The sequence below is a fragment of the Chelmon rostratus genome, chromosome 7 (genome assembly GCF_017976325.1).
Source record: "Chelmon rostratus isolate fCheRos1 chromosome 7, fCheRos1.pri, whole genome shotgun sequence".
NCBI lineage: Eukaryota > Metazoa > Chordata > Actinopteri > Chaetodontiformes > Chaetodontidae > Chelmon > Chelmon rostratus.
This window is the reverse complement of record NC_055664.1, coordinates 24,808,623-24,835,107: the sequence shown is the minus strand read 5'-3', so window position 1 is coordinate 24,835,107 and position 26,485 is coordinate 24,808,623. Positions and strand designations below refer to the sequence as shown.

At 43.4% G+C, this 26,485-nt stretch overlaps 1 protein-coding gene across 2 annotated transcripts; it reads left to right on the top strand.

The window, feature by feature from the left end:
• Positions 1 to 26,485, top strand: bcl9l (bcl9 like). Of its 2 annotated transcripts, XM_041940312.1 has the most exons (10): positions 1 to 291; positions 14,142 to 14,178; positions 18,000 to 18,073; positions 18,420 to 18,832; positions 20,852 to 20,974; positions 21,333 to 21,507; positions 21,675 to 21,759; positions 22,148 to 24,554; positions 24,641 to 24,895; positions 25,217 to 26,485. In XM_041940312.1, exons 4-10 carry the CDS (start codon positions 18,508 to 18,510, stop codon positions 26,407 to 26,409), a joined length of 4,563 nt encoding a protein of 1,520 aa, XP_041796246.1. In that variant the 5' UTR covers positions 1 to 291; positions 14,142 to 14,178; positions 18,000 to 18,073; positions 18,420 to 18,507; the 3' UTR covers positions 26,410 to 26,485. The 2 variants fall into 2 exon arrangements, with proteins under 2 accessions (XP_041796246.1, XP_041796248.1); XM_041940314.1 differs by lacking the exon at positions 14,142 to 14,178.

The window sequence follows — 26,485 nt, the reverse complement described above, 5'->3', positions numbered from 1 at the left end:
GAGAAATGCAACGTCCTGCCCTTCTACATCTTGAATAGTGGGAGTCATGAACCGCTGCAAGGTGACGCGTCCTCTGATTTCAAGCGAAACTTCAGCCTAGACACGCCGTGTTATTTATCACCATCTGAACGTCCGTCAAACTGCACCAAGCCCCTTTCTTATCAAACATCGGGATCGGGACCGTCTTGCGCAGTGGTACGGCGAGCGGAGCAAGCGGTGGCGGCGGCCACTCCGGGGAATGTCGACTGGCCGTCAGTCCTGACATCGGCCTCTTCTGATCTCAGACACCAGGTACAGTACACAGCATTTCAAAACACTGTCACTGCCGAAGCATGCTAGCTGTTCGCGTATTTCGGAGCTGTCTTCCTTACGTGTGGACTCGTATAACTTTCTCTTCTTTTTATGAAGTCTTCGGCTCGCTAGCAAGCCAATAACAAAGTTCAAATCCCGTTAGCTAGCATTGGTTCGCTTGCAGATGTGTGCTACGGCAGCGTCAGTTTACGAGCAAGTAGCCTAGCGAAGACATGAATTAGCATGCTAAGTTAGCCCGTGGACCTGGCTGGCGCAGCAAGTCTCCACTCATGAGCGCTGGGGTTCACACCAGGGGCATGTGTCCTTAAATTCTCCTAACAAGAATGCGGTGCTTGCTCCACTTTATGTTTTCGCGGTCTCAGACTGCCGAGAAGAACATTTCAGTCCAGATGTGTAAATTACTAATATTAGCTTGTCAGCAAGCTAATCTGACAGACGCAGCTCGAAGCAGCATTTGAATGGTTTTGTGCTAAGCAGCTAAACCGCGTTCGGAAGGTGACAGACGTAACGATACCTGTCAGTTCAGCACGGACCGGGCATGTGGAGACCGAGGTGCAGTCAGTGCTGCCGCTGCTCGACACCATCTGCCGCTCTGCTGTCTCCGTGGCCAACGTTACCTGAATGTAGAAGAAATACATCGATGTCATTACAACATATGTTATTTTAGTAGGCATTTCCTGCCCCGCTGTGATTCACTTACACAGAAGTCAAGCGCACTGTGTAGCTGGACGTCAAGCCACAAGTCAGGCTTATACCTGACAGCAAAAATGTTATGGTGGTTAAAGTTAGTTGTAAAATTGGCGTGCTGATGCCACTAACAGTTTGTTCCGGTATTAAAATCGTGTTTATTCTTATTTTATAGCTAAATGCTGTCATACAGCTTGTGTTCTCCTCTCTCACACACCCTTTTTTCCCCTCTCCCTCTATCTCTGGATGTATATATGTGTGTGTGTGTGTGTGGTCCCAGTCTAGTGAACTTATGACAGCCCATGACCCTGCTAGTTCAGCCTGTTGAATATGGTGTGATAATGCTGCACTTGAACCTGTTCACAGAGAGAGATACTACAGCTTGTCTCTTTCCGTGTGTGTGCACAGGCGCTTCATGCTGTTTGTGTATCTACAATATCCTGGTGAGCTATATATAGCACAGAACAGAGTTTGCAACTTGATCCGAATTGTCTTTCAGAGCCACAGTACACTGTGCCTTGCTTTCAACTGGACGTGAAATGTCTCCTAGTTCAGAGCATCTTTCTCTTTTCTGGCTTTTATTGTAAAGGGCAGTCCAGTGCCTACATGCAGGCCTTTGTGCAAGCCTGTTTTATTTATTACTTTTGTTTTTCTTGTATGTGTTTAGTCCTGAGGTATCCCTGTAGATGAGGTTGTAGAGGATAATGATGGAAACTTTGTGTGAGACAGGTAATTAGTATGTCAAGGCTTCATAGACCAAATATTATTTTGTTTTTAGTCCATCCAGTGCTCAGCACTTTACAAACTGCTTGGCTATTTTAGTAAACGATAGATAGATAGATAGATAGATAGATAGATAGATAGGTAATTTATTCTACTCTGTTAGGGGAAATTTGTTTTAACAGTGTACACTTCTGTGCACCTTTCTTGGCTAAAAACAAGTGTCAGAACAGGTGATGCTGAATCAGTCTTCCTGTCACAATAAGAGGACCAATATATCTAGAACTGTACAGTAAGTTCCTGCCTCTTTTGTTTTGTCCACAGTTGATTTGAATGCATAAGCAGGTGGCAGCCAGTGCATGTCCACACAGACTGCTCCATTGCAAGCGGAGACAGATTTGGTGAGCTGCTGACAAAGTGTTTCTTATCTGGTTAGGTGATCTGAGAACTTTGGGGTGAGTTACAGCGAGCACTGCTAAGGTGAGCTATGAAAGAATAATGTGATATTGAGAACGTTTCCACACGACAGAATATACTAAGACACGTAAGTGCTGGACTCTATAGGCCCGGTGAGAAAAAAAAAAGCAAGGCCCCAGTCTAATCCCTGAATAGAGAGCACTTGCATTATGGTTCACATTAATATCTGAGTGTGTGGTGTGGTTCTCTACCTTTCTGTGTGCTTATCTTTTGCATATTTTTGCATACAGTTTTTGTCGACAGAAGTACTCTGTACACACTGCTGCTGCTCATCAACCTTTCAGATTACATTAATATATGTAGTCACAGCAGGCATAGTCAGATCAGTGCATTCAGGCACTTTAACTTCAGTTTGTTCCATCAGGTAAGAACAATACCATTTGAACTCAGGTGTGCACCAGATAAGCACACTGAGACCATGTGAGCACGCAGGTCTTGGTCCATTTACAGGCAAACTGTGGTGCTATTTGCTTGGATTTAACCCCCAGACACTATACACAGTTTCATGGTTGCCAGAGGCCAGATGCACATCTCTTTTTGTCAGCACTTATTTATGCTTGGATGACCTTGCATAAGGAATTGAGTCTCAGTGGATGCTTATATTAAGATATTTCTTAACTTTTCAAAACTGATGTGAACACAAGAAAATGTATGATTTACTGTAAAATACAGCCAAGGGCATGGACTGTATAAAAGAAGCTGACGTAGCCTCCTGGGTCTGAAAAGAAGCCAGTGCAGAAATACCTTAAATCTGCGTTCTTTCTAATGGCCAGCAGGGGGCGATTCCACTGGTTGCAAAAAGAAGCTGCAGTGTATAGAAGTCTACTAGGAAAAAGACCCTACTTCTCACTTGATTTATTACTTCAGTGAACATTTTCCTAACGAGTTTATGGTCTCAGTTGCCAGATTCAAGTCTTCATCAACACAGCATGATGTTTATTTTGTAAACTATGGACCTATTTACTGTAAAATAGACAATAAGGCAGGGTGTGCTTTAGAGTGTGGCTGCCTTGTGATTGAAAGGTTGGTACCACGGCAAGCATGTTGCCGGTAGAGGTTTTGCATCTATTGTGTCCTCGGGTTGATGTGTGAGAATATTTTCATTCATTGATGTCATAGTTATCCAAGGAATCAAGGGCAACTGGACCTGGTCGTAGAATCATCCAAGGGGCATCTTCAGTTCTAACTGACTGGTGGGGAGTCCCAGGTATTTAACCTCTGTGTGGTCATTGTTAAGGCCATTGATACCACCTGAGTTGTAAGTTCTCCTGGCTGTGTGATGTTAGTCGTTGGATTCACCTGAGGCGTAGTGAAAAGTGTAAACGACAGTCATTAGAGTTGTCACATGAGGCCAACTGTGAATAGTTGTTTAATCTGCTGGAAAGAGATGAAAGTACAGCATGGAGGATATGTAGAGTTGTAGAACTCATTTTCTGTTGAGGGATAGTTTCTCTATTTTTACATAAGTAGCCTCTCTCAGTCCTCTTTAAAACTATCAGTCCTCCGTATCCAAAATATGCATGTTGTCGTCCTCGCGTGTCGAGTGTCCCTTGTCTTTCAGGTGTAGGTAAACTGCTGAGTGTTGACCTGAGGAGTTGGCCTTCCTGTGTTGAGCCATGCATTTGTTTAATGGTTGTTTAGTTTCCCTGCATCAGGCAGACTGCAGGCACTAGATTGCTTTTCTTGTGATGTGGTGTGCGGTCTTTCAGGTGAAGCAGTTTCTGTGTTAGTGTGTTACCGGGTTTGAAAAGCACAGGGATGCTGTGTTCATTGAAAATCCTCCTGAGCTTCTCAGATACTCCAGCCATGTATGGAATGACATGCATTTGTTCTTCTTTTCTTCACCATCCGCGGTGTTGGTGTTCTTCCTGAATCTGCATACCTCAGATGTTTGTGCTCCTTCTGTGAGGCCTGGACACTTGTTGGTAGACTACCAGCTTGTTGTTGCTGGATTCTGATAACTCTGGTGTTGAGTCTTTGAGTCAAAAGAGTAACTATTGATCTATGTGTGTGGGTTTCCTGTATACTACAATGTGGAGGCGTCTGTCCTCTTTAATGTGTATGGCACAGTTCAAAAAGGCCACGCTGTTCCTGACCTGACCCACGTGTCGTCCACATATCTAAACCTGTGGCTCGGTGCTGTTACCGTAAATGATTTCAGGGCTCTGCCTTCTACTTGTTTAATGTAGAGGTTGGCCAAAATGGGAGATACTGGTGGGGCTTGGCCAGTATGGCTTCACCAAGGTGGGCCATGGGCTCACCTCAGGTTCTTTGTCAGATCCATCCCTCGCTCCTCCCCAGCTCTACCCTCTCGTCCAAGTATGATCACAACCAAGATGACCAAAATGCCAAATTTGAGTTTGCGTAATGAAAAAAAATGTGGGAATGTTTATCAGAGATAACAATGTTGTTGATGGATGGGGGATGTAGTGAATGTCATGGTCATTGTGACTGGACGCCACATTACAACTTTAAAGTGCCTCATACATGTCAAAATACTTTAATTATGTACCAGAATTTGGGTATTTGAATTACTATAAGAGAATATGTGTTTGATTATTATGACATTATATAAAAATCATTTGGACATTCTGCAAAGGCATGGTGCTTTTTCTTTGCACATGCTCAAACTGATGAGCTCAAAACTGCTTTCCTGCTTCCAGCTTTCAAGCAGTACTTGATAATCATGCAGTATCTATTCTTTGGCTAATGGTGCAGGCTATAAACAAAAAAACAAACCAATACATTAAGCAAGTGATAGATAGAATTCTTAACCAAACCTGATAGGAAGCAGACAGATATTTTACATCTGAGTGTTTTGAACAGACCGTTCGTTGTGTATAACTCTTAGCAGGGCTAAAATGCTTGTAACTGAGAAAATGTCGGAGAATCAGTGCACAACATTCGAAGTCATGCACTGACTGCAGAAAATCACTAAGTTACTTATCGGTATGTGAATGCTGAACCCTTCACAAACTGGTAGGTGCTTGTTTGACTTGTACTGTCTGCTGTATGAATGCACAATAGTATTTTCTCTTTGTACGGGTCTCATGGAGCTCTGTGCGGCTTTAACAGTGTATACCATTATTCCCTCTACGCAGTGTGTATTGCAAATTGTATTACATACAAATGCACTAACAAACAGGCTCCAACTGGGATTCTGCATCCAGGTGGCATATCTGTCATCACCTCGATCCCCTTAAGATTTCTTGTCCTATGGTTTGTAATCATATCATTACTTACAGTTGATATGTAATATTGTAAAACCCTCTCACTATTGTACCCAAGAAATAAGTTGGAGAACATCACTTTCAAATTAAGGTTGGTTAGTTTACACTCTCTGTACAGAGTACATACTGTAAATTAGCCGGCAAAGGCCAAACATGTGCAAACATTCTGATGATGTTCAGGTAATTTCCCATCTTGTTTATGTCCGTTGCAATAATTGCATGTATGCTTATTCAATGCAAGTGAGTTCTCCTTTCTTTGGTTTTCTTTCACCTCTTTTCCATCCTAAGATTCTCACAGCTTCCATCATTGCATCAGGTCAGGACACCTACATTCCTACGTCTGCCTTGACCATTTTTATTCAGTCATGACCAGTTAAAACTCGATGTGGGGTCAGGCTGGATTGTGGATTGGACTTGTGTCAATTTTGACATTTCTCAAGTTGTAGTTCTTCTGTCCTTCAATTTGGCTAATGTTAGGGTAAGTTATTTTAGGTAAGGTCGGGTTATGTTTATGTCTAGTTTAGCGTTGTTATGGGAAGAAGATGCTGTGTGCAGCTCCTAATGCTCCCCAGGGGAACAGCCAGATTAAAAAACAAAAACAACAACAACAACAACCAACATTGTATATAAATCATGTGTGGAGGGTGTTCTTACACTGATTTCAGTGATGATGAGCTCTGGCCTTTTGGAAAACCCAAGGCTGCATCTGATTGGACAGACTGGTCTCCTCTCGTGAGCAGACTGGTAGGTGTGTTTTCAGGTTGACACTGAATGGCTTCTGTCCATCAGCCTTCCGTTTTCCAACTGCTTCTGTGCTGTAATGCCTCCCCTCTGTCTGCACCAAGGCTGCAGTTTGGTCTTTTTCCTTGCTCTAGTTGGCTTTCTTCCCAGAATGTGTTGGAAAGGATACAACCCTTGACCCTCTGTACAAAATGAGCCCAGTACTTCCCTGTCCCTGAGCCGAGGCTGAACCATGGACTATAGGTGCCGACAATCTTTTCCATTTTCAGCCTGTTGATGAGATGTTTACCAGTGTTTCGATGGAATTGCCAACAAATCCCCTGTAAATTTGCATGCTTTCCACAAAATTTGCGGTGTCCAGCTGGTCCAGGACACATACGACACATACAAGTGCAATATCCACCATTCTGTGGCAAGCACATATGAATACGAGGTAGTCCTGGCTTCACTGAAGTAGTTAATATTTAATAGTAGTTATCCCTACTTTTTGTATGTTTCATAGTGTTTTCCCCTGGTGTAAAAAGAAGGTAAATCTTTGGTCATCTCTTTTGTCATCACTGTTCAGTGAGGTCTGTTACATCAAAAGGCAGCAATGCTTTGAGATCTTCACAAATGTCTCACTTTTCCTTTTTTTTCTGTGGCCTTTCCTGTGTTGCAGGCCCTTCTTTCTGCACATCGCCTACTGGTTAGCCTATTTACTCAGCCCCATGACATGTTTTGTTGCCACAGCAACCTCCCACAACCCCCCTAGTGTGCTGATTTTTTGTTGGCTGTCACCTGTGTGCTGTCCCATAATGCACTGCAGTGTACCCCCAACAAGTACTACTTTATGAGCAGAGTGAGCATTGTGAGGGAAGCTGTGCAGATCACAGACTTGTAAACAGTTTGTCGATGAACTTCCCCCAAAGAAAATTTTACCCCTCTATCAAAAGTGTAACATTGGACCAACTGATTCCTTCTCATTTTTAGATGTTTATTCAATTTGATGCTGAACTGCAATAATTCCTTGTTATGCTTACAGACTGAAGCCTTCCTATAACACAAGGCCACAGAAGAACAAAGCTCATGTTGAGAGAAGAGAGCAAGTGTGTGATTGAAGGAAAGGGGAAGGAAATAAAAAAAAAAAATGCTATGGCAAGGACTGTAAAAATCAAGAAATAGATATGGAAGGAGGGCTGAATGTGGCCAATAGTCCATGAGCAGGGTTTCCCAGCCTGTTACTCTCTTAGCAGGCCCACTTGAATTCTTTGACCAAAAATGCCAAACACGCATTATATATATATATGTGTTTTTTTTCCTCCTGCAAGACTTTTGAACAAGTTCCAGTTGTGTCCTTTCGCTGCGTACAGTCTCTGACAGCATACAAATATAGTCTCCTCTCCACTTAAAAGTTATGAGTTTTGAATGTGCAGCCTCTGTGCAAGAAGCACTCACATTGGCTGCATCAACACCAGAAGATTCCTCCAGGATGGAGAGTAGTTTCTCACTGCATAATCTGCAATCACTTGCTGCATTGTCAGGCACGGGTGGTTGCTGCTTTCCAATTAAATGACCTTTCAGCGGTGACATTGTTAAGAGAGCCATGAGGGAAACGTTTTTTTTACCCTTTGATTTTGTGTGATTGCTACAGAAGCCTGCAGAATCTGAAATTTCATTCATCAACGAGAGTCGAAAGGCTGTAACTTATTGGGCACAGCCACCAATAATCACTCAAAGTGTGCTGATGGCCGTCACTTGGAAGCAGTTTCATCATTTTTTCTCCCAGTCGGTTTTCCGTGAGTGAAGATTGGCAGGGGCTTGATAGCTGATTTGACTTCTTTAAAGCGAGCAGAGCGCGCCTGTCTTCATCCTTGTTGGTTTTTCTGGTTTCATGCCGTGCAAACAGGGCAGTAGTTGACAGAAGAAGCATTCTGTTTGCCTTAAATTCCAGCTTTGTGTTTTTCCTCTCAAAAATGTGCTGCAGTGATTTCACAACAGCGCACTATAGATGTCAAACAGAGTCAGTTGTGATGTCTGAAATCTATTTGCAAATCTTTTTTCTATGTGCAGACAATTCTCACTGAGTTGAGGTTTTATTTTAATATAGCATTTAATAATGTCATGTACCACTTGAGCATATGTAATTATAAACTCCTTATTAGGCTAATCTTAACTTTCTATGTTGCAGCAGAGAAACCTCGCTTACAGCAGCTGCAGTGTGAACATGGAGGTCCGTGTTTATTTCTACTTTCCAACAAATAACGGCTCTGTCCGTTTCACATCAGATTCACGCTCCACTTCAGAGTTGATTAATTTATTTGAGGAGACTCACAGGTAGATTCACCCGTAGAATCTCAGCGAAACACGCTGCAAACATGCTGCGATTTCTAACTCAGTGATAAGTGGTGAAAAGGGTGACAATTTTGGGCTTGTTTGCGACCTTTGTGTGTGTACATGAAGGAAGTCATTACACCAGCCACATAAACCACATTACATGTGTAACATCAAAACAGGCGAGGACAAAGCCCGTCAGAGGTGTGTTGGATTCTTTATTTGAGCAGGTTGTAACAAACCAGAAGTGTATGTTAACATATTAGGAAGCATTGTGTAGCACGGTGAAAAAGATGTTTACATTAATACTTTTTCCAAAAAAACTAAATCTAGTTAATAAAATTTAATGGTAAAAAACAGATAAGGAAAAAAGGACAGAAGAGGAAAGTTTTAATCTTTAAAGTTATGTTTTTCGGTGAGGAACGTGTACAGTGATAACTGTGATGAATGCATTTTGTTGGACATCTTTTTGGCTTTTTTGTGAGGCAGGTCTGTCTGTGTGTGAGCTGAGCCTGAGTGAATCCTTCTTGAGAATGCAACTCAGAATCAGGAACTTTGTCATCACTTTAAAAGCAGCTAGTTTGCTATTTCCTGCAGCGCATATCCGGCACAGACTTCTTTAATACTTGTCAGAAAATGTATGCACAGTCCTTCTGGAGGATGCTGGCCAGACATTCATCTGAAGTATGGAAACATGTTGATCATGATGTGGTTGAGTGGAAACTATGCATTAGGATGTGGTGGGAACTCATTTCCAGTGAAGACATGAAAACACTCATGGAAACAATGTCAGATATGAATGAGAGAGAGTTCAAATGAGTAAATTTGCATGGTTACCTGAAAACGTTTTGATATGACAGGACTAATCTTTAAAAACATGCTGTTATAGTTACAGCACTGTTTATCAGTCATGTTGTCCACTGGCTCTTTGGAGAAATGGCTGTAATACTCTTGCAGCAGGCTTCTCCCAGCTGTGTACATCACATTGTTTTCATGTATTTGTGCCTGTCACATGAAAGAGTTCCTCTGAAACAGCTGAAACTGCTAACTTTCACTGTCATTACCAGCCTTTAGACAGAAACACACAACCTGGACCTCCAGCTCAACCCAGCAGCTGTCCTGTGGTGAACCTGACGGGAATGACGCCAGTGGTTGTCCTTTTACTTTACTTTACTATAATAATTGATAAAAACTGAAGGAGAACTTTTTAGACCCTGCAGGGATGTGTTTGAGAGTCCATCAGTCATACATGTTGTGTTAGCCATGGCCTTGTCCTGAATTAGAGTACAGAGTGGCCAAGCACATTTAACTTATTTGCCTTCTCTTGGGCTTCATTTCGACTGGCGCCATGTGCAAATGCAGTTTGTTAAGCAGCTGATGTCCAAAAAGTTTCAACTGTGCATCTCTGTGTTACTGTGTGCGCTCCTGCGTCATACACATTATTCATTCATCAGTACTGTTAAACACTTTGGCCTCAGTGTTTACTGGTGTCGGTCCACAGAGCAGCACTGTGGCATCTGTGTTTTGGACTTGGCTTAGTATTTTGTTCTCACTGTTGGCCCTGACTTCCCAGGGCTCTTTGGGTCTATTAATACCAGCTCGCTCTAAAAATACAGAGTACTGTGTGACCCACTGGGACTAAATAGGAGCTCAACCTCTTACCGTAGGCATACTGACATACACACACAGTTATAAATTCTGATATCCTTAGAATACAACATCCCAGAGTGTTCAGCTGAAATAAAACAAATAGAACGTCAGTATTTTCCACGCAAATACCTTTTGGCAAATTCCTTCACCGAACCCTCAGGCCTAACTGAGGACAGCGATGTTTGCTTCCACTGATGTGAAGGAATTTAGGAGTGTGTGTTTGTGTGTGTTTGCCTGCTTTGTGTGTATATGTACTCATCGTCACGGCCCTAAGCGAATTGGCATTGTATGTAAAGACCACATGCTATGGAGACTAAGACTCATTGAATTATTTCCCTAATTTGTTTGGAGCAGTGATTGGATGCATCTGGACAACGTCCAACGGTCAAATTGAATTTGTTTCCCAAACAACTTGTGAAAATGTCAAATGAGGAAAGGGAAATGGAGAACTTTTTATGCCCTAACACATTTGTTGATTGGCTAACAGCTCAGCTTCGACCAGTTGATATCTGCTGTAAAGGGAGCAGCTCCAGCAACATGTTTGATTAAAGGTTTAATAAGCATCTCACATACTTCAAAGAAGACAATAAGACACAGCAATGTGCATCAGAGCATGAACATAATAATGCCAGCCCTCGTGCTTTTGTTTTCATTTTCTCTGCTGGCTCTCGGTCTCGTGAGCACACGCTGATTTGTTTGTGAGTGCGTTAAAATAAACCACCAGTTGGATAATTTCTTTGAATTAATAAAGCTATCAAAGTATGAATGCACTTTGGGAGAGCTGCATTAAAAAACCATGATTAACAGTTTTTAGTTGGACTGGATTCTCTCAACGAGATACTTCTTTTTGATAACACATTATGAACACTGGCTATAATAAGTTGTCATGAGTAAGTTTGTCTGCCTCTGTTCGCTGCACACACAGTGCTGTACGAGGTGTAAGACAAAAACTTTTTTGTTGCAAGCAATGACAGCAGCCTGTTTAATCCTAGCAAACAGCGATTATCTCTCCTGCCTCAGTTGGAGACATCTTTTCTATTTTCTTTTTTAAAGGCTCCACTTTGACATAAAAATGTTGAACAGTGTTTAATTCACTTGTGGTGTGAGACATTCTGAAAGTCTGAGTAAGCTGGCGACTCTTTCCTCCATTTCTTGTACTGCTGCAGAGTACGAGCTGCTATGGAAGATACAGGTGGGACTTTACAGGCCTTGAAAACCTATTTTTGCAAGCAGTTTTAAACTTTGATTCCATGATTGTCCCATGATTTGTTCCGACAGGAACTCCAAACAGAGCTTTCTGTATTTGTTTCTGTCGGAACGATGCATATTGGCCTGAAGTCGATGTTGGAAAAAGGTGATGTAACATACGTCTATTAAAATCAGTCGGTGGGTTGTTTGTGTATGTTGTCAGGCCTATCAGTCAGATCTGGTCGATCCATACTCTCAAAGCCCTGTTACTCAAAATGTATGTTTGATTCTTGTTGGTCATGAATATTCAAGGTGTTTAAGATTTGAAAACGAAGTTTTAACAGTAAGAATTGGCACATTAAATGTAAGACACAAAGATACTGGTTGTAATGTCCATAAAAAGTGAGGCTGGACACACCAGCAATATGCTGAAACATCTGTCTATGTAACATGGGCTTAAATTCCAGGAATGCCATGTAATGTCCATTACCGAGGGTAAATATCCTGTGTTTTTTAGCTACAGCCAGCTCGACTAAAACTGATCAGGAATCAATAAGAAGAATCGATAATGGCATTGGTATCAATGAAATCTTCTCAATTCCCATCCCAACTTTACACTGAGAGCTCTTCCAGGCCGTCAGTCTCTACTCAGTGTGCATTTGGTTTGCGCAGCCTGAGTGAAGAGCAGGGTTTCTTATCACATCTGGATAATTTGGCTTTACAGAAGCAGGTATCAAGAGAAACATTTTTTGATTGTGTGCACAAAATAGTATTTTTCCTCTTAAATTACTGTAATCTTTTGTACCCATAAATATTTTTATGTATATTCATTTTCTCAAATGAATACCATCAAGGTTTCCAGCGGTAGCCACTGAAGCTGCAGGTTGTTGTGGGTAATCTGGACGGTCAGGGAGGAGCACCCTCAGTGTTAGCAGCAACTATGTTTGAGTGGAGTGATGCCTTCAAGTGACTTTTTTTTATTGCTTTGCTTTATTTCGTTCGCTACATCCACTTTTTTTTCCCGTTGACACACTTTCTCTTGATGCCACATGGAGCGTTCAGCTCTACATGGTTGCTCTCTGTTTGCCACTGAATAATGCAGTGCAGAGGCAGTGAAAGTTGTGAAGTTGGTTTAATACAGTTTTATTTACTGTGATGCATGGATGTTTTTTAGTTGTTACGCACTGTGTTTTCTCTGACAGCCCTGAAATGTATTTTACAGGATGGCAGATTGTTTCTGTTCTGTTAATTCATGCACACAAATGGTTAATTGAAGGGCAAACATTGCTAATTTTTGTGCACATTTCGCTTCTCCTTTTCCTACCCCAATATGAAAATAGCTAAATCTCTTCCTCACCCTCTTTTCAGTTGGCAACCAACAGAAATGTGCATCACAGCCAGCATCTGAAAGGGAGTGGGATAGGCGGCCCAGCTGAAGAAATCATTGTTTCATGGTTCATCATCATAGATATATTATAATGACAACAGCTGTGCTGTATTATTGGCTGTACCTACATTAAAAATGTGTAATTAGAGAATAAGCTATCTTCTTAACTCTTTTACTCTGCCTCTGCCTCCCTTCAGTGTCCCCTATACTGTGTTTTGATATAGCTGAATTCACAGCATAGGATGGATCAGCTCCACTGCCATACAGACCTGATGGCTAAGGTCTTTGTTTTGCCAAACGTCCATTCACCCTGATCACACTAAAGCACAGAGCCGGTGTTTTAAGATGTACACGCTCTGGAGGCCGTTTTGGAAAAGCCCCGCTTCTGGGGGACGGAAGCGGCATTTTAGTGTGGGTGAAGGGCTGAAATGGAGAGATAAAGATGCTAATTCACTAATTCAAGTATCTGAATGTGGATGACTCATAATTCTGCTCTGTGACAGGCCCCTGATCTCTTTTTCTACACCACATGAGCCACAGTAAGAGTGGTCTGAGAGCAGGTATGGTCAGGTGCCCCTGCACCTGCAGACCACTTGAGCAGACAAGTGGTAGGTTCTGGTCTGTTTCTGCCTCAGACTTTCACCACATGAGTATCTTTGTTGGTTCTTGTCCTGAGGTCTGTGGGCTTGGTTCAGCATCATTTAGCATCTCATCCACACATGTCCGTGTGCTGTGGGCACACACTACTGGTCTTTAAACCTTGTATCTACCACTGTTGTTACATTAAGCCATGGCATAAGCCATTTTAACAGGCTCAGGATCTCGACCTTCATCATGAAATAGCTTTGGAACACAGTTTAAATCTGAGTATTTAATCAGCGTGAATAGCACAACAGACATTGATGAAGGCACCTGTCTGGGTCTATTTATGAAGTATTGCTGACAGCTAATTCTACCGACTACAGTACAGGGCTGTTGTCTCACACATGAACCAATAAGGTACTCGGCAGCCCTGCACTCATCTGGTTACACCTTAGTATGAATTACGTTCTTATTTTCATCTCGCTACTGTGAACTTGCAGGTTAGCATGTTACCTACTGATCAGTGTACGTTTGAGTAAATCTATGAGTCAAATGTCTTCGCAGTATTTAAGCCGTTAACAGCGTGTGGAATTATTAACATGCAGTAATTTTCATGTGTTTTCTCGGTCATTGGTCACCTGCTCCTCAGTATGGGTGATGCCGGGACCTTGATTAGTCAGTCTCTGTACACACAAAGGTGTGTGTTTGTGTGTGTGTGTGTGTGTGTGTGTGTGTGTGTGTGGATTTGTACATTTCCAAACTGTGTCAGCACGCTCTTTTGCACTGTAAGACTTGTGTCTTAATCAGGTTTCCTCTATCCATCCATCCATTATCTCTTGCTGCTTGTTCTTTTCCAGGTTGCAGGAGCCTGAAGCCTATCCCAGCTCAACTTGGGTGAGAAATTCTTCAAAGACTTTCACATTCAGCGTCAGATGTTGGGTATTTTACCTCTATTCCTGTCTATCTTTTCTATTGGATGAAGGTCTTAAATGGTTGGGTGAAGAAGTGCAGTTAGCATTTTGGACCCGCAGATACAAATATAAGAGCACATTTTCTTGCCATTGAGAAGTTGTTAAACCTTGAGATGAGAACTACAAGAGACCCTGTTTGATAAGGGAAGCCTCAGTCTGTGAGGCCAGATGGAGAGCTGCAAACATGCAACATGAACACAAACCTTGACTGAAAATGAACGTTCAGCCGCGCTTTGGCAGAAAGTGTTTGACTCGATAAGGGGGAGGGAAAGGGAGAACACCTCCCTTAAGGGACATTAACTTTGATTTTACAACCTTGAATTCATTGCAGATTAATTGCATAGCAGCCAGGCTGATTTGATTTAATTCCATCATTCAAATGTCACCATAATTAAGTACCAATCATGTCTCAAGCTTAGCTGTTAAATGTCTTGTGTTCGTGCGTTGAGGTCAGCATGTAATGAATGCAGATGACACCAATTAAGTTTAGTGTTGGTGCCTAAGGTGTGTCTGATTAGTCAACACCTTTTTATAAACACAAATGAGAGCTGATGGCAGAACAGATTTTGCTTGTATCAATATACAGCACAGCACACATAAAACATACTGAACCCCTTTGCATATTTCTGTTTTATAGCATTGACTCAAAGCGAATTTGAGTTGTTTTTTTTTAGTGCCTCCATGCCGGCGACAGCTGTGGCCAGAAGCATTATGCTTCTGGATTGTCTGCCCGTCCATCCATCCCTCCGTCCGTCCATCCGTCCATCCCATTCTCGTGAAAGAGACGTCTCAGCGACAGCGCGAGGGAATTTCTTTAAATTTGGCACAAAAGTTCACTTGGACTCGATAGTTAACGAATTAGATCTCGGTGGTCAAAGGTCACGGTGACCTCACACAACACATTTTTGGCCATATCTTAAGAAGTAATATGCTAATTATGTCAATTTCACACAAATGTCTTATAGGATGGAATGATGTAGTGATGACATTTTAACACTTTTCAGGCCATTATTCAACACTATAACTCAAGCATCCACCTTGAAACTGCGCTCATTGTGTAGATCTTCTGTGTTGCCGGGTTGAAGATGTGTGTGAAGCATCCACGTTTTACAGTTTGTAGCTTCTTGCAGCAACATCCATATTTGAAGCATTGTTATCCACCACAAGCTCATTGTTTTGGCTTGTATTGAGCTTCAGATGATTGTCGTTGCACCATGTGATGAAGCTCTCTGTTCTCCTCTGGAAAAATAGTCTCTAATTAAGGACAGCATGTTTGTCACTAGAAATGATTCACTGGAATCTTAAATTTCAATATAGTGAGAACTTTCATTTAGCTAAAAATAGACTTAAATACCTTTAACTAATTCCTTCTTCACTACATTTTTTTATGATGAGTCTGGACGGACATGGATGTAAACTGCAACTTGACTGGTTGTCTGGAAGACAACCGCGAGGTGGTAATTCTAGTTTACACTGGCCAAGAGAAAAAAAGTCACCAGTGGCGCAACCAGTTATTTTGAGAAGTTTCATAATACGTTGAAAGGAGATCACCTGTGTGTAATCAAGGTGTGACAGAGGAATTGTGGATTAATAGGCCTCAAAGTGATAACCTGTGTCCTCATATTACTTACTAATTTGTGTACTGAAGTTAATTTGTACACTGAAATTATTATTTTTTTAATCTTATGCAAAAACTTCTTTGTAATCTAACCTAAACTCTTATAAAGCGTGACGTTTTTTGATTGTATTCCTCTGTCTGCAGTGCACTGAAGCATTTTTCTCCAGATGTTGCGACAGAAACTGGCTCTTGAGACTCTTCCAAATAAAATAATTTTTGAAGCCTGTAAACAGCACTATACAAATACACTTTCTTGGCTTGAATAGGGAAACCTGCTATGTTTGAGAGATGTGACTGCACAACAGTTCAGTTAAACATTAATGTGCTCACCAAAAATTTCTAGTCTCACCAGCACCAGAAGGTCAAGGAATAACATTTATTACATACCATAACATTCATCAAGGGCAGACTGCTTCGCACAGTTCTAGTCATTTTCATACTTCATTGACCCTAAAAATCACTCAAAACTCTCAAGTAAAAACTGATCCAGTCTGAAAAAGCTGCACTAAAGTCACCGTAATGTTCCTTGTGGCTGATTACTTAAATATAGGCTCCATGCAAGGCCTAACTCCAGGTTTACAAAATGTTCAGATGAGACACAACATTTACATTTATACTTCAATGACTTGTACCTGCTTCAAAGTTCTTTTACAATTCAAACTGGACTCAGTGTGACGTCTTCAGGCTTTTCCCTTGTTGATTATATCAACTACAGAAATGACAGGCTGTCTCTGGGATATCTACTAGACTGGTATTCACTTTAGATAGGCCTATCTTTTCTTAACTGTCCACTTGAAGGTCAGCGACTCACCATATGATTAGTCTGCCTCCACTTTGTGTTGCACAAAGCAAGTGAGTCACACTTTGTCAACAGGAGTGACGTCTGACTGTCCCCGTTTGAGTTAATGAGTGATGAAGTCCTCAGCCGGCGAACAAGGCACCTTTCTGTGCTGACTTGAGCCTGTGTTAGTTAATGACTAATTACAACATTGTGTTTACCGTTACCTGTCAAGGTGAGTTTGTGGTGCAGATGGTTCTGCTACAGCGTTACAGCCGACCTGCCCGACTCGGCTGTGAGCAGTGGTGGGATTGTGTCATCGGCCAAAAATGTAAACCAGTGGAAATGTTTACACGAGATCTGCAATATGTCTGCCAAATATCTCGGCTAGCTGTTTTTGAACAAGCTGTGATGACTGTTTTGACCAACTATTGTTCACCAACAACAGGTGTGGAAGGGTCCTGTTGAGACCTGCAAATACTGAAGAACTGTTTAACGCTCCGTGCATAAGCGCTTTTGTGGGATAGACAGCAAGAAAACTTCTGCACAGCCAGTTTGCACACAAATTCTTCGACACACAGACGTACATGCCAGTTGTAAGCGTGAAAGTCAGAAGCTTGGGGTTATGGACACAGGCAGGTGGCAGTGTCAAGAGGGCGTCAGCTTGCAGCTATGGACTTGAACCCAGATTGAAGCTTCATGTACTGTGACGTGACCTCCATTCTTAATGTTGAGCTTGAGTCCTGCTGAGTTTAAGGTTGTTTGTATTCCTTAACATTACCAGTAAAGCTAGAAGTAGATATCAAAGAGCTTGCGGCATAGACCTCGTCATCTTGGCTTTCAGGTCACACTAAAATAGATTAAAAACAACACCACCAAACCCTTTAGGTCTAAGTTAAATCTGTAATGAGCAGGTAATGAGTTTTTGCCTGTTAGTGTTTAAACTCAAAGTGTGAAACTGAGAGAACGAGCCTCTGTGAGTGAGGGAGGGAGAGACAGGTATTGCTACAGACAGTGTTGTGGAATGTGTGGTGGAGTTTTTGTGGTTTGCACAGTGTTTGGCAGGGGGAGGGACCTAAAACACCGCTGAGCTACTTTTGAGTTACAGATCCCTCCCCCAGCTCAAGCTCAGTCTTTGCTCTCTTTCCCTTAAAGGAACAGTTACCCCACAATGTATCTTTGGCCTCGGTCTCTTATCAGTCTTTTGGCATCTTCTCTATCTATCCGTCTTTGCTCATGAAGTTGATGTTGACCCACAGGCTGAATACGCACACACTGACAGATAGCACTGACTGTAAAGGTTGCTATCTGGCTGTGCTGATGATATTACTCTCTTGGTGTCCCCCAGGTCCCTGTGTGTTCAGTGAAGTGTCCTGGAGAACAGCATGGCAGTGTGTCAGTTGAGCGTCTGGGTGAGATGAGGTGAGTGAACAGACTGCAAAGTTTGCTTTAAAGGCTTGACCCTGAGCCAGAGAGTGTTGCTAATCATCCACTCAGTACAGGCTCAATATCAGGTTTATTTTTTTTGACTAAGACACAGTAAACTAGTAGAACTATATACTTATAAACTCTGTCCAGAAGCAACTTTCAGATGAATTATTTTATTTAATGACGTTTTCAAATTGCTGCTCGTGCAGTGGTCAGATGTGTATTACTCCAAGATCAGTCCTTGTCGAGAAATTATCTGAATTTGTCTTTGAACTCAAGGGCCCAATACAGAATTTTAGTCTGGATTACCACTGATCATGTTTTTTCTTTTCTCCATCAGTGTCGCCTGTTAGCAATGTGAGCTCCACTGACCAACAGGCACAGATATTCTCCATACCAGACCTCTGCTTCAATCACCAGCCAATCAAATGCACCAGGACAATAAACTGGCCAATCATGGCAAGCAGGTCACCACTGACAGCCGGTCACAAATACCCAGTATAACCCAGCAGGCTCAGCAGCAGCAAGGACCTGCTGGCCACCTGGGTCCAAAAGGCGTCAGTGCCGGGAGCCATGGAGTCAAAACCAACCAGATTTCCCCTGGCAACCCTGGACTAAAGGCTGTCATCCAATCAGTGAGCAGTGTCGGAGGGATGCTGAAAACCAAATCCAAGCGGGAGCGGAGCATCTCTGTGGACTCTGGTGAATCAAGAAATGCCATTCCTCCAGCCCTGGAGACAGATGCCAAAGGAGGTAAGGCATGCATGCTGGGATGTATAGACAAGGCGTTTGTGTTTAAAGTAGTTCACTTCCTCACACCCTCCTATCAGCCAAATCTTAACCCAAAATACCAGATTACGTGCATACACCTCCTCCACAGCAGGAAGTGAATGTAAGGACCGAGAGGACAGAAGAACTTGTTTTCTCTCTTGCTGAAATGCCCTGACCTTTCAGTGAAGCGTCAGAATTTCCCCCTGGCTTTTGATAGTTTGCGCCATGCCTGCGCTGCAGTGACGTGTCCCAGATGAAAAAGCATCTGGGCTCTCTGTAGAGCTCAGAGAGAGAGACAGGTCATGAGGTTGCGAAAACTTTGTATGCCTAGAGAGGTTGTTATTAAAGCAGGAGACAGTGGGTGGGAAGACGTGGAGGCCTTTTTGTGAGTGTCAGTAAACATTTGTGTTGATGTGGTTCGGTACAAAGTGTTTGATGTGCATTTGTTTGCTGTTGCTTATTTAAGTGTCAATGTGGTCACATGAGCATTTGACTGCAGAGGACAATGTGATTTTGTGAAACTCATCTGAGCTTCCTGTGCATGACTTCAACCTCCTCTTTAAACACTCACGCACACAAAAACACACACATACTCACACACACACACCTTGACACACTCAGAAGCAGAGGTGTGGCTCCAACACAAAGAGCGACAGAGACTGAAAGAGGGAGAGAATGAAAGATCGGGTGGATCATTTGAAGGGAAATCTCTCCTGGCTCCATTTGACCTCCCCTCTACACACACACACTCACTCACTCACACGCTGTCTCATTCCCTGTGATCTGCATGTGGAAAAACAAAATTGCATTCAAATGAAACACAAGCCCCCCTCCTCTTTACTCCAAATCACTCATCACCACCAAACTGACAAAACCTCGTCAGTGACAAATCGTCTGAACTTGGTAGCAGGCGTGGCTAAATAGCTGACTTTGTTGTTAAGATAAATCAACTGCTGGTAACAAAAACATCACAGAAGACAAGAGGTCAGCTCTTTCACACTGCCTCTGTGTATCAAGGTATGAGTCCTCCCTCTGCTGTCCTTTTCTCTGTATTGTCACTGCAAACTTCCTTCCTTACTGTACATTCACAGCCTGAAGTCTGTGGTTACACAAGCACATCTGGTCTGTTTATTGAAAGATTTCTACCACAAAGTCAGTTAGGTGTTGAGTATTGAAAAATCTTCACTGATTCTTCTCTAAATATGTGACAATAATCAGGGATATTGCCAGTAAAAGAATACTTTTCTTTCCTGTCACCATTCAGAGTTAAACTAACCATTGTATTTGCTGTCAGAAGTTGGTTCTGCCTCTTCCACTGCAGGTTGCCTTATGGAAATGTAAAAGCTGCTACATATTTCTTGTGGCGTTTTGCACCCACTGCTGCACAGCACACAAATTCATAATTACACCACGTGAGAAGGCTCAGCAAATGATTGCAGTGTTTAATTTTCAATGCAATTGATTTATTTTTAACTAATTCAACTGTATAATTTTTAATATATTTTAGTTAAGATAAAAATTATAAATCATCTTATTTCTATATTTATTCATGGAAGCACAGAAAAAAAGATAACATGACTGTTTCAGCATTGGTGCATAAACCAAAGTTTCACCTTATAGCTGAAATATATATTTACATCACATGATATGGTACCTTTTACTAAAATTACTTTATGACAAAGCCCATTTGATGATTGATTTAAAGTGATTCTGACATTTGACAATCTGACGAGATTTAAGGTCATGTGTTACATTTGTCAAGGCAGCTGTAAGATGGGATCCTATAACTTCCAGCAGGTAAGGCAAACTTCATTAGAACAGATTAGAACAGCAATACATTAGCTTCTGGCTCTGGAAAATACAGTGGTGAGTTCAGATTAGTGATTTTTTTGTTATTTAATCATTAGCAGTGAATATTTGATAACACTGGTAATGGCCTTTGAAGGGACAATACTATGACAGTTCTTATCCAAGTGTTGATGTGTGTGTATTATCCTCTAGAGGGTGTTATGCGCAGTAAGCGGCGCTGTGTTCTGGAGAAGAAACAGCCATATAGTGGAGATGAATGGTGCTCCGGACCGGACACGGAGGAAGATGAAGACAAACCACACACTGCGACCCACCGTGAGTCTGGCTACCTCCCCAGAAGGGGAAACACATTGACAAACACAGTTATGTCATTGTGACCACAACTGTGAAGGCCTCATGAACTACATGTAGAAATCCCCTGCTGCAGTTTTATTTTGTCTGACAGCAGCAGGTTAAAGATGTAAATTATCCATAGCTGTTTTCAAATCTTGCACACACACTGAAAGGAGGATGTCAGCCTGGAGTGCTATGCTATCCCTTTACTTTACATGTGTTTTAGCTCCATCTAGTGTTTAGATGTTGTATCCAAAAGGATGTACTGACATTACAATTATAAAACAGCTATAAACCAATTCTAAACAAATCAAACCAGTGTGCTTCTGATTTTTCTCAGGAGAGCGTGGGCTGGCAGGTCCTATCCAGGGGCTCTCTGACCGCCTGTCTGCGGGGCCCATGTCTGAACCTGGGGGTCCTGTATTGGGATGTGGAGTGGGACCAGGGCTAAAGGCAGAGCCACCTCAGCCTTCACAACAAGTGGTGTATGTTTTCACAACCAGCCTAGCCAACAGGTGAGAACTGACAGACTCTGACTCGTCAGAAGAGATGTCTAGATTTTCTTTGTCTTATCAATAGCCTTGATTTGTTTTTTAGATTTTGATTAGATCTCCAGTTCAACACTGAATTATGTAACTGCAGCGACCATTTAATTTGTAATATTGCTCTATTTGTTTGACAGTGCTGCAGAGGCAGTGATGAAAGGACAGACAGATTCCATCCTTCTGTTTCACCAGCAAAATGTTCCACGCACCAAGTTGGAGCAGGTCAGACATCTACAGCTCAGCAGCAAATTCAACAAAATGTCAAGTTTGTGTTAAAACTGTTAAACCATTAGAAAGTAAAAGTGATTTACCACAAGAGAGACCACAGGTGCGAAGTATGTGGGAAACTTAATTTCCTTAGCTATTTTGATCTCAGATACCTCTTTGTTCCTGTTTTTGTTAGCAATTGTTATGACTGCTGTGAATATTTGTACAGAGAAAATGAAATGCACTGTGTTGTTTTGGAAAATGAACAAATTGACAATATGCTATGAAATATCATAACAGTAATAAACAATAACACCAATACTACTAATAAAGATAACAATAATATATTTGTCAGCATAATAATAGCATTTTAATAGCCTTTAATAACTTTTGTCTGCCACAGGGTCACCCATCAGGGAAGCTCCCTAACCTATCTGAGAAGGTAAACTGCAGCAGCTCTCCACCCACAGGCACCCCTAAATCCCAAAGTGGAACGCCACGGCCAGCCTCTGCAGGAGTTGGAGGCCCATTGCATCCTATAGGGACACCGTCATCAGTAGGACACTCTGATAATGAATCCTCTCAGACCAGACCTGGTGGAGCCTCCAGCAATAACAGCATTATCACCCATAGGTTAGAGGGAGGGAGCGCTGCCACACCTGCAGGCCCAATCCCTGGAACTGGAGATGGGGAGGTTGCAGGGGGTATGAGTCTTCCTGATGCTAATGTTTCTCCCTCGGAGAGTCCCTCCATCCTCTCTGCACACCTACAGAGTGATACAGGCCAGCGGAGTGTCCCAGGGAAGTCAGATGGTCTTTCCAAAGAGCAGCTGGAACACAGGGAGCGCTCTTTGCAGACATTGAGAGATATAGAGAGGCTGCTTCTGCGCAGTGGGACAAGTGGAGGCCCTGGAGAGACAGGAGGCTCCAATAACAATGCTAGTAATAATTCCTCCAACCTAAATAATAACAACAATTCTGATAGGGGTGCTATTCTTGAGGACAGTGACAATGGTACAAATAACTCTGGAAATCGCAGTAGTGGTAATATGCTATCCTCAGCCTTGGCTCCGATTGGTGGGATGAAGAGATATGAAGAACCCCTCCAGTCCATCATTTCTCAAACACAGTCCCTTGGTGGACCTGCCCTTAACAGTCCTCAAATGGACTCTCACCATAACCACCCCCATCACCAGCTGTCTTCGCCTGGGGTCGACATGGGTCCCTTACTTGGACCAGAAGGGCTTACACCAGAGCAAATTGCGTGGAGGAAACTTCAAGAAGATTACTACCTGGAGAAGAGACGGCAACAGGAAGTGCAACCCCCCACACATCCCCAGCACTTTAGAATGATGCCTGAGATGGGAATGCATGGAGGTCCTATGATGATGAGAGGACCCCCTCCTCCCTACCACAGCAAGCCTGGAGACCAGCAGTGGGGTCCTGGTAATATGATGGGAGGAGGAATAGGTGGCAATGCACGAATGATAGACATACACCAAGATGGACCCCGTGGCCCAAGGTTCCTGGGACAGATGCAAAGAGGGCCACCTGGGGGAGGTGGTTTTCCAGGTAGTACAGGGGGAGTTTTATCAGTGGAGGGTCTAGGACCTCAAAGGCCCACCAGGCCAGGGATGATCTGGCTAGATGATATGCCTAACAACATAGGTGGTGGAGGTCCCTTTCATGGCTGCTACCCTGGTGGACCTCCTCAGCACTTGCAAGGTGACCCAGAGCATTCGTTAACACATGAGGAAATGTTTCGCATCATGGAGAAAAGGCAGATGCAGGGGATTCCCAGGTTTGAACTAGACAGAATAGCTAAACAGCAGCAGCAGGGCAACCTTGGCTCAAGAATTATGGACAATGCTGGGGGCCCAGACTTTCCTAATTTGGGAATGGGCCGGGGTCCACCCTCCACTCGAGCTGACCCTATGGATTTTCCTGGCTCACGGGAGATTATGGGCTCTCCTGGAGGAGGTCCTCAGATGAGAGACTTGGTGGATTCTCCTCTGGGGAGCAACCTTACAATGAACATGAACCCACAGATGAATGTTCAGCAACAACAACAGTTGATGCTATCTCAGAAGCTCAGAGGAGGTCCTGCAGGAGGGGGGCTTTTAGGTGACATGTTTAGCCCTGGAGAGATTTCACGAATCAGGGCTTCACAGAATGGAAGAGGGGGAAATAAGGGGATAATCCCAGGACCTGATGGGACCTTTCAGTTTCCCAATCAAGATCCCTTCTCTGGAGGACAGGTGGAAGGGTCATATCTTCAACAATCTGGCCCTGAGATGTTTGGGCCTGACCAGCAAGGTCCTAATCAAATGGGAAGTACATCACGGCTTAGCCATATGCCTATGACTGGAGGCCTCAGGGGAGCAGACCTCAGTCCTAGGCACCCCTCTGACCTATCAATCAATGTTAACCCCCTGATATCTCCTTCAGTGCCTCCTCCTCATCAGCTCAAGTCTCCATCCCTCAACCAAGAGGCATCTCCTCTCCTACCTTCTCCCTCAGCTCCAGGACTGAAGTCACCCTCACAGATCTCCACTGCAGGGCATCACCCCCCTCTTCCCCCTGCATCTGGTGCTGGGACTCCTTCCTCTTCTTCCATGAAGTCTCCCCAGGTAATGGGGTCTTCCAACCTTGTGTTGCACTCTCCGTCTGCCTCTCCTGGACGACTCAAGTCCCCAGCCATGGCTGTGGGTTCTCCAGGGTGGGCGTCTCCTAAAACAACTCTTCCAAGTCCAGGTGGTCCAACCAGTGGTAAGATAGTGGGCAACGGAGGAAGTAGTTCCACTGAGACAGGTACATTCAGAATCAAAGGTGATGTCGGTTTGTCATTAATGCTGTTCCTTATATTGCTGTGAAATAATTCTTTTTTTTCTTTGCAGGCCAATCACTTCCCCCCAGGAGTTCCAACTCTACCCCAATTAGTCAGCCAGGATCTATGAATCCTAGTATGCCATTTACTTCCTCTCCCAATGCCCTTCCATCTCAGAATCCTTTAACTCTTATCATGTCTCAGATGTCCAAGTATGCCATGCCCAGTTCTACTCCTCTCTATCATGATGCAATCAAAACAATCGCCACTTCCGATGATGAGATTTTGCCAGATCGACCTCTTCTATCTGGTGTCAGCATTGGAGGTAGGAAAACAAGGACACATTGTTACACAGACAGAAAACCCCTCATACGGTTTGACAGTATGCAGCGAGGAAGCCGTAGAATGGGTCTTGCTCCGTGTATCATTTATAGATATTGTCAAGCTATCAGAAAAAGATCAAATGCATGAAGCGTGTTAATTCATAGAAGGATTTTATAAGCAAACACAACACTTATCTCTCAGCCTATGGTAGTGCTGTTTGAAAACATGACTAGACCTCCATGTGTTGAGAAAAACTGCAATCTATTTTCAAATGTTAATACTATGTTGTTTTTTTCACATGCTGGCCATGTTTTATCACCAGGAAACATGGGGAACCCCCAGACATCTCAGATACTTGTCTCCCAGGGCTCTGTTGGTCCTCACAGTGATCCACAAAGCCCCATGGGTATTGTAAGCCAGGGTCAGCAGCACCTGTCTCACGACGCCTCTGGACCTGTGCTTTCTTCCCCGAACCACATGGGCATGCCTACCATGAACTCTGCCATGATGGGAGGAGGCGCACCTGACGGAATGGGGCCCTGCAACGATTCACCGATATCTCAGAACCAGATGGCAGGTTTTCCTCGCATCCAGCAGCCTCCTCATGGGCCCATGCACTCACCTATTGGAGGAATGTCACAGAATTTCTCTCAGTCTAATGAGGATATGCTATCACCTCAGCAGTTACACCTACTTAACAAAGGTCATCCCCTCCAACGCCCCTCTCACCCCTCAGACTCATTTGCCTCTTTGCCCATGGGGGATGGCCCAGATCTAAGTGAAGTCATAAGACCCACTCATACAGGGATCCCTGAGTTCGACCTCTCCCGCATCATTCCTTCTGACAAGCCCAGTAGCACTCTTCAGTATTTCCCAAAGAGTGAGCCACATCAAAATCCACATCAGGGGCCACCATCCCAGCAACCTACCCCACAGCAGCTCCTCAAACAGCTGTCTTCTTCTGGCCCTCCACACAGCAGTGGCCCTTCATCCAACCCCCACTTAGCAAACCTGCAGAATATGATGGCTGAACAGCAGCTGCCACCTCACCCTTCACACAGTGGAATACGCCAAAGCATGGGCATTCCTCAGGGGGGCTCCAGGGGTATGGTTTCTGGTGGGGGAATGGGTCCCATGTGCCCCCCTGGACATATGATGGGAAGGACTGGCATGGTGCCCCAGCACCAACTCCAGCAACAACAAGCCATGATGGCTAACAGTCTTCTCCACCATCCTTCCAATCCGTACGCTGGCATGATGTCCTCTCAGCAACACCCACACAATCTGATGGCACAGCAGAACATTATGATGATGCAGGCCAAGCAGCGAAGCATGTCTATTCCAGGGGATCCTTTTGGCCCCCAGGGTCCTCTAATGTCCCCTCAGGGTCCCATGATGGCCCCTTCCCACCCACATTCTGGTATGATGGGCCCCCAGTCTCTCAGACAGCGTGGAATGTCTCTGGACAGTCCCATTGGCTATGGCCCGGGAGGTATGGCCAATATGCCATTCTGATCCAGCTCACATAAATTGTAAAAAAAAAACAAAACAAAACATGTGTCTACTAGGCTACCTTGCCATTGTGTCCAAG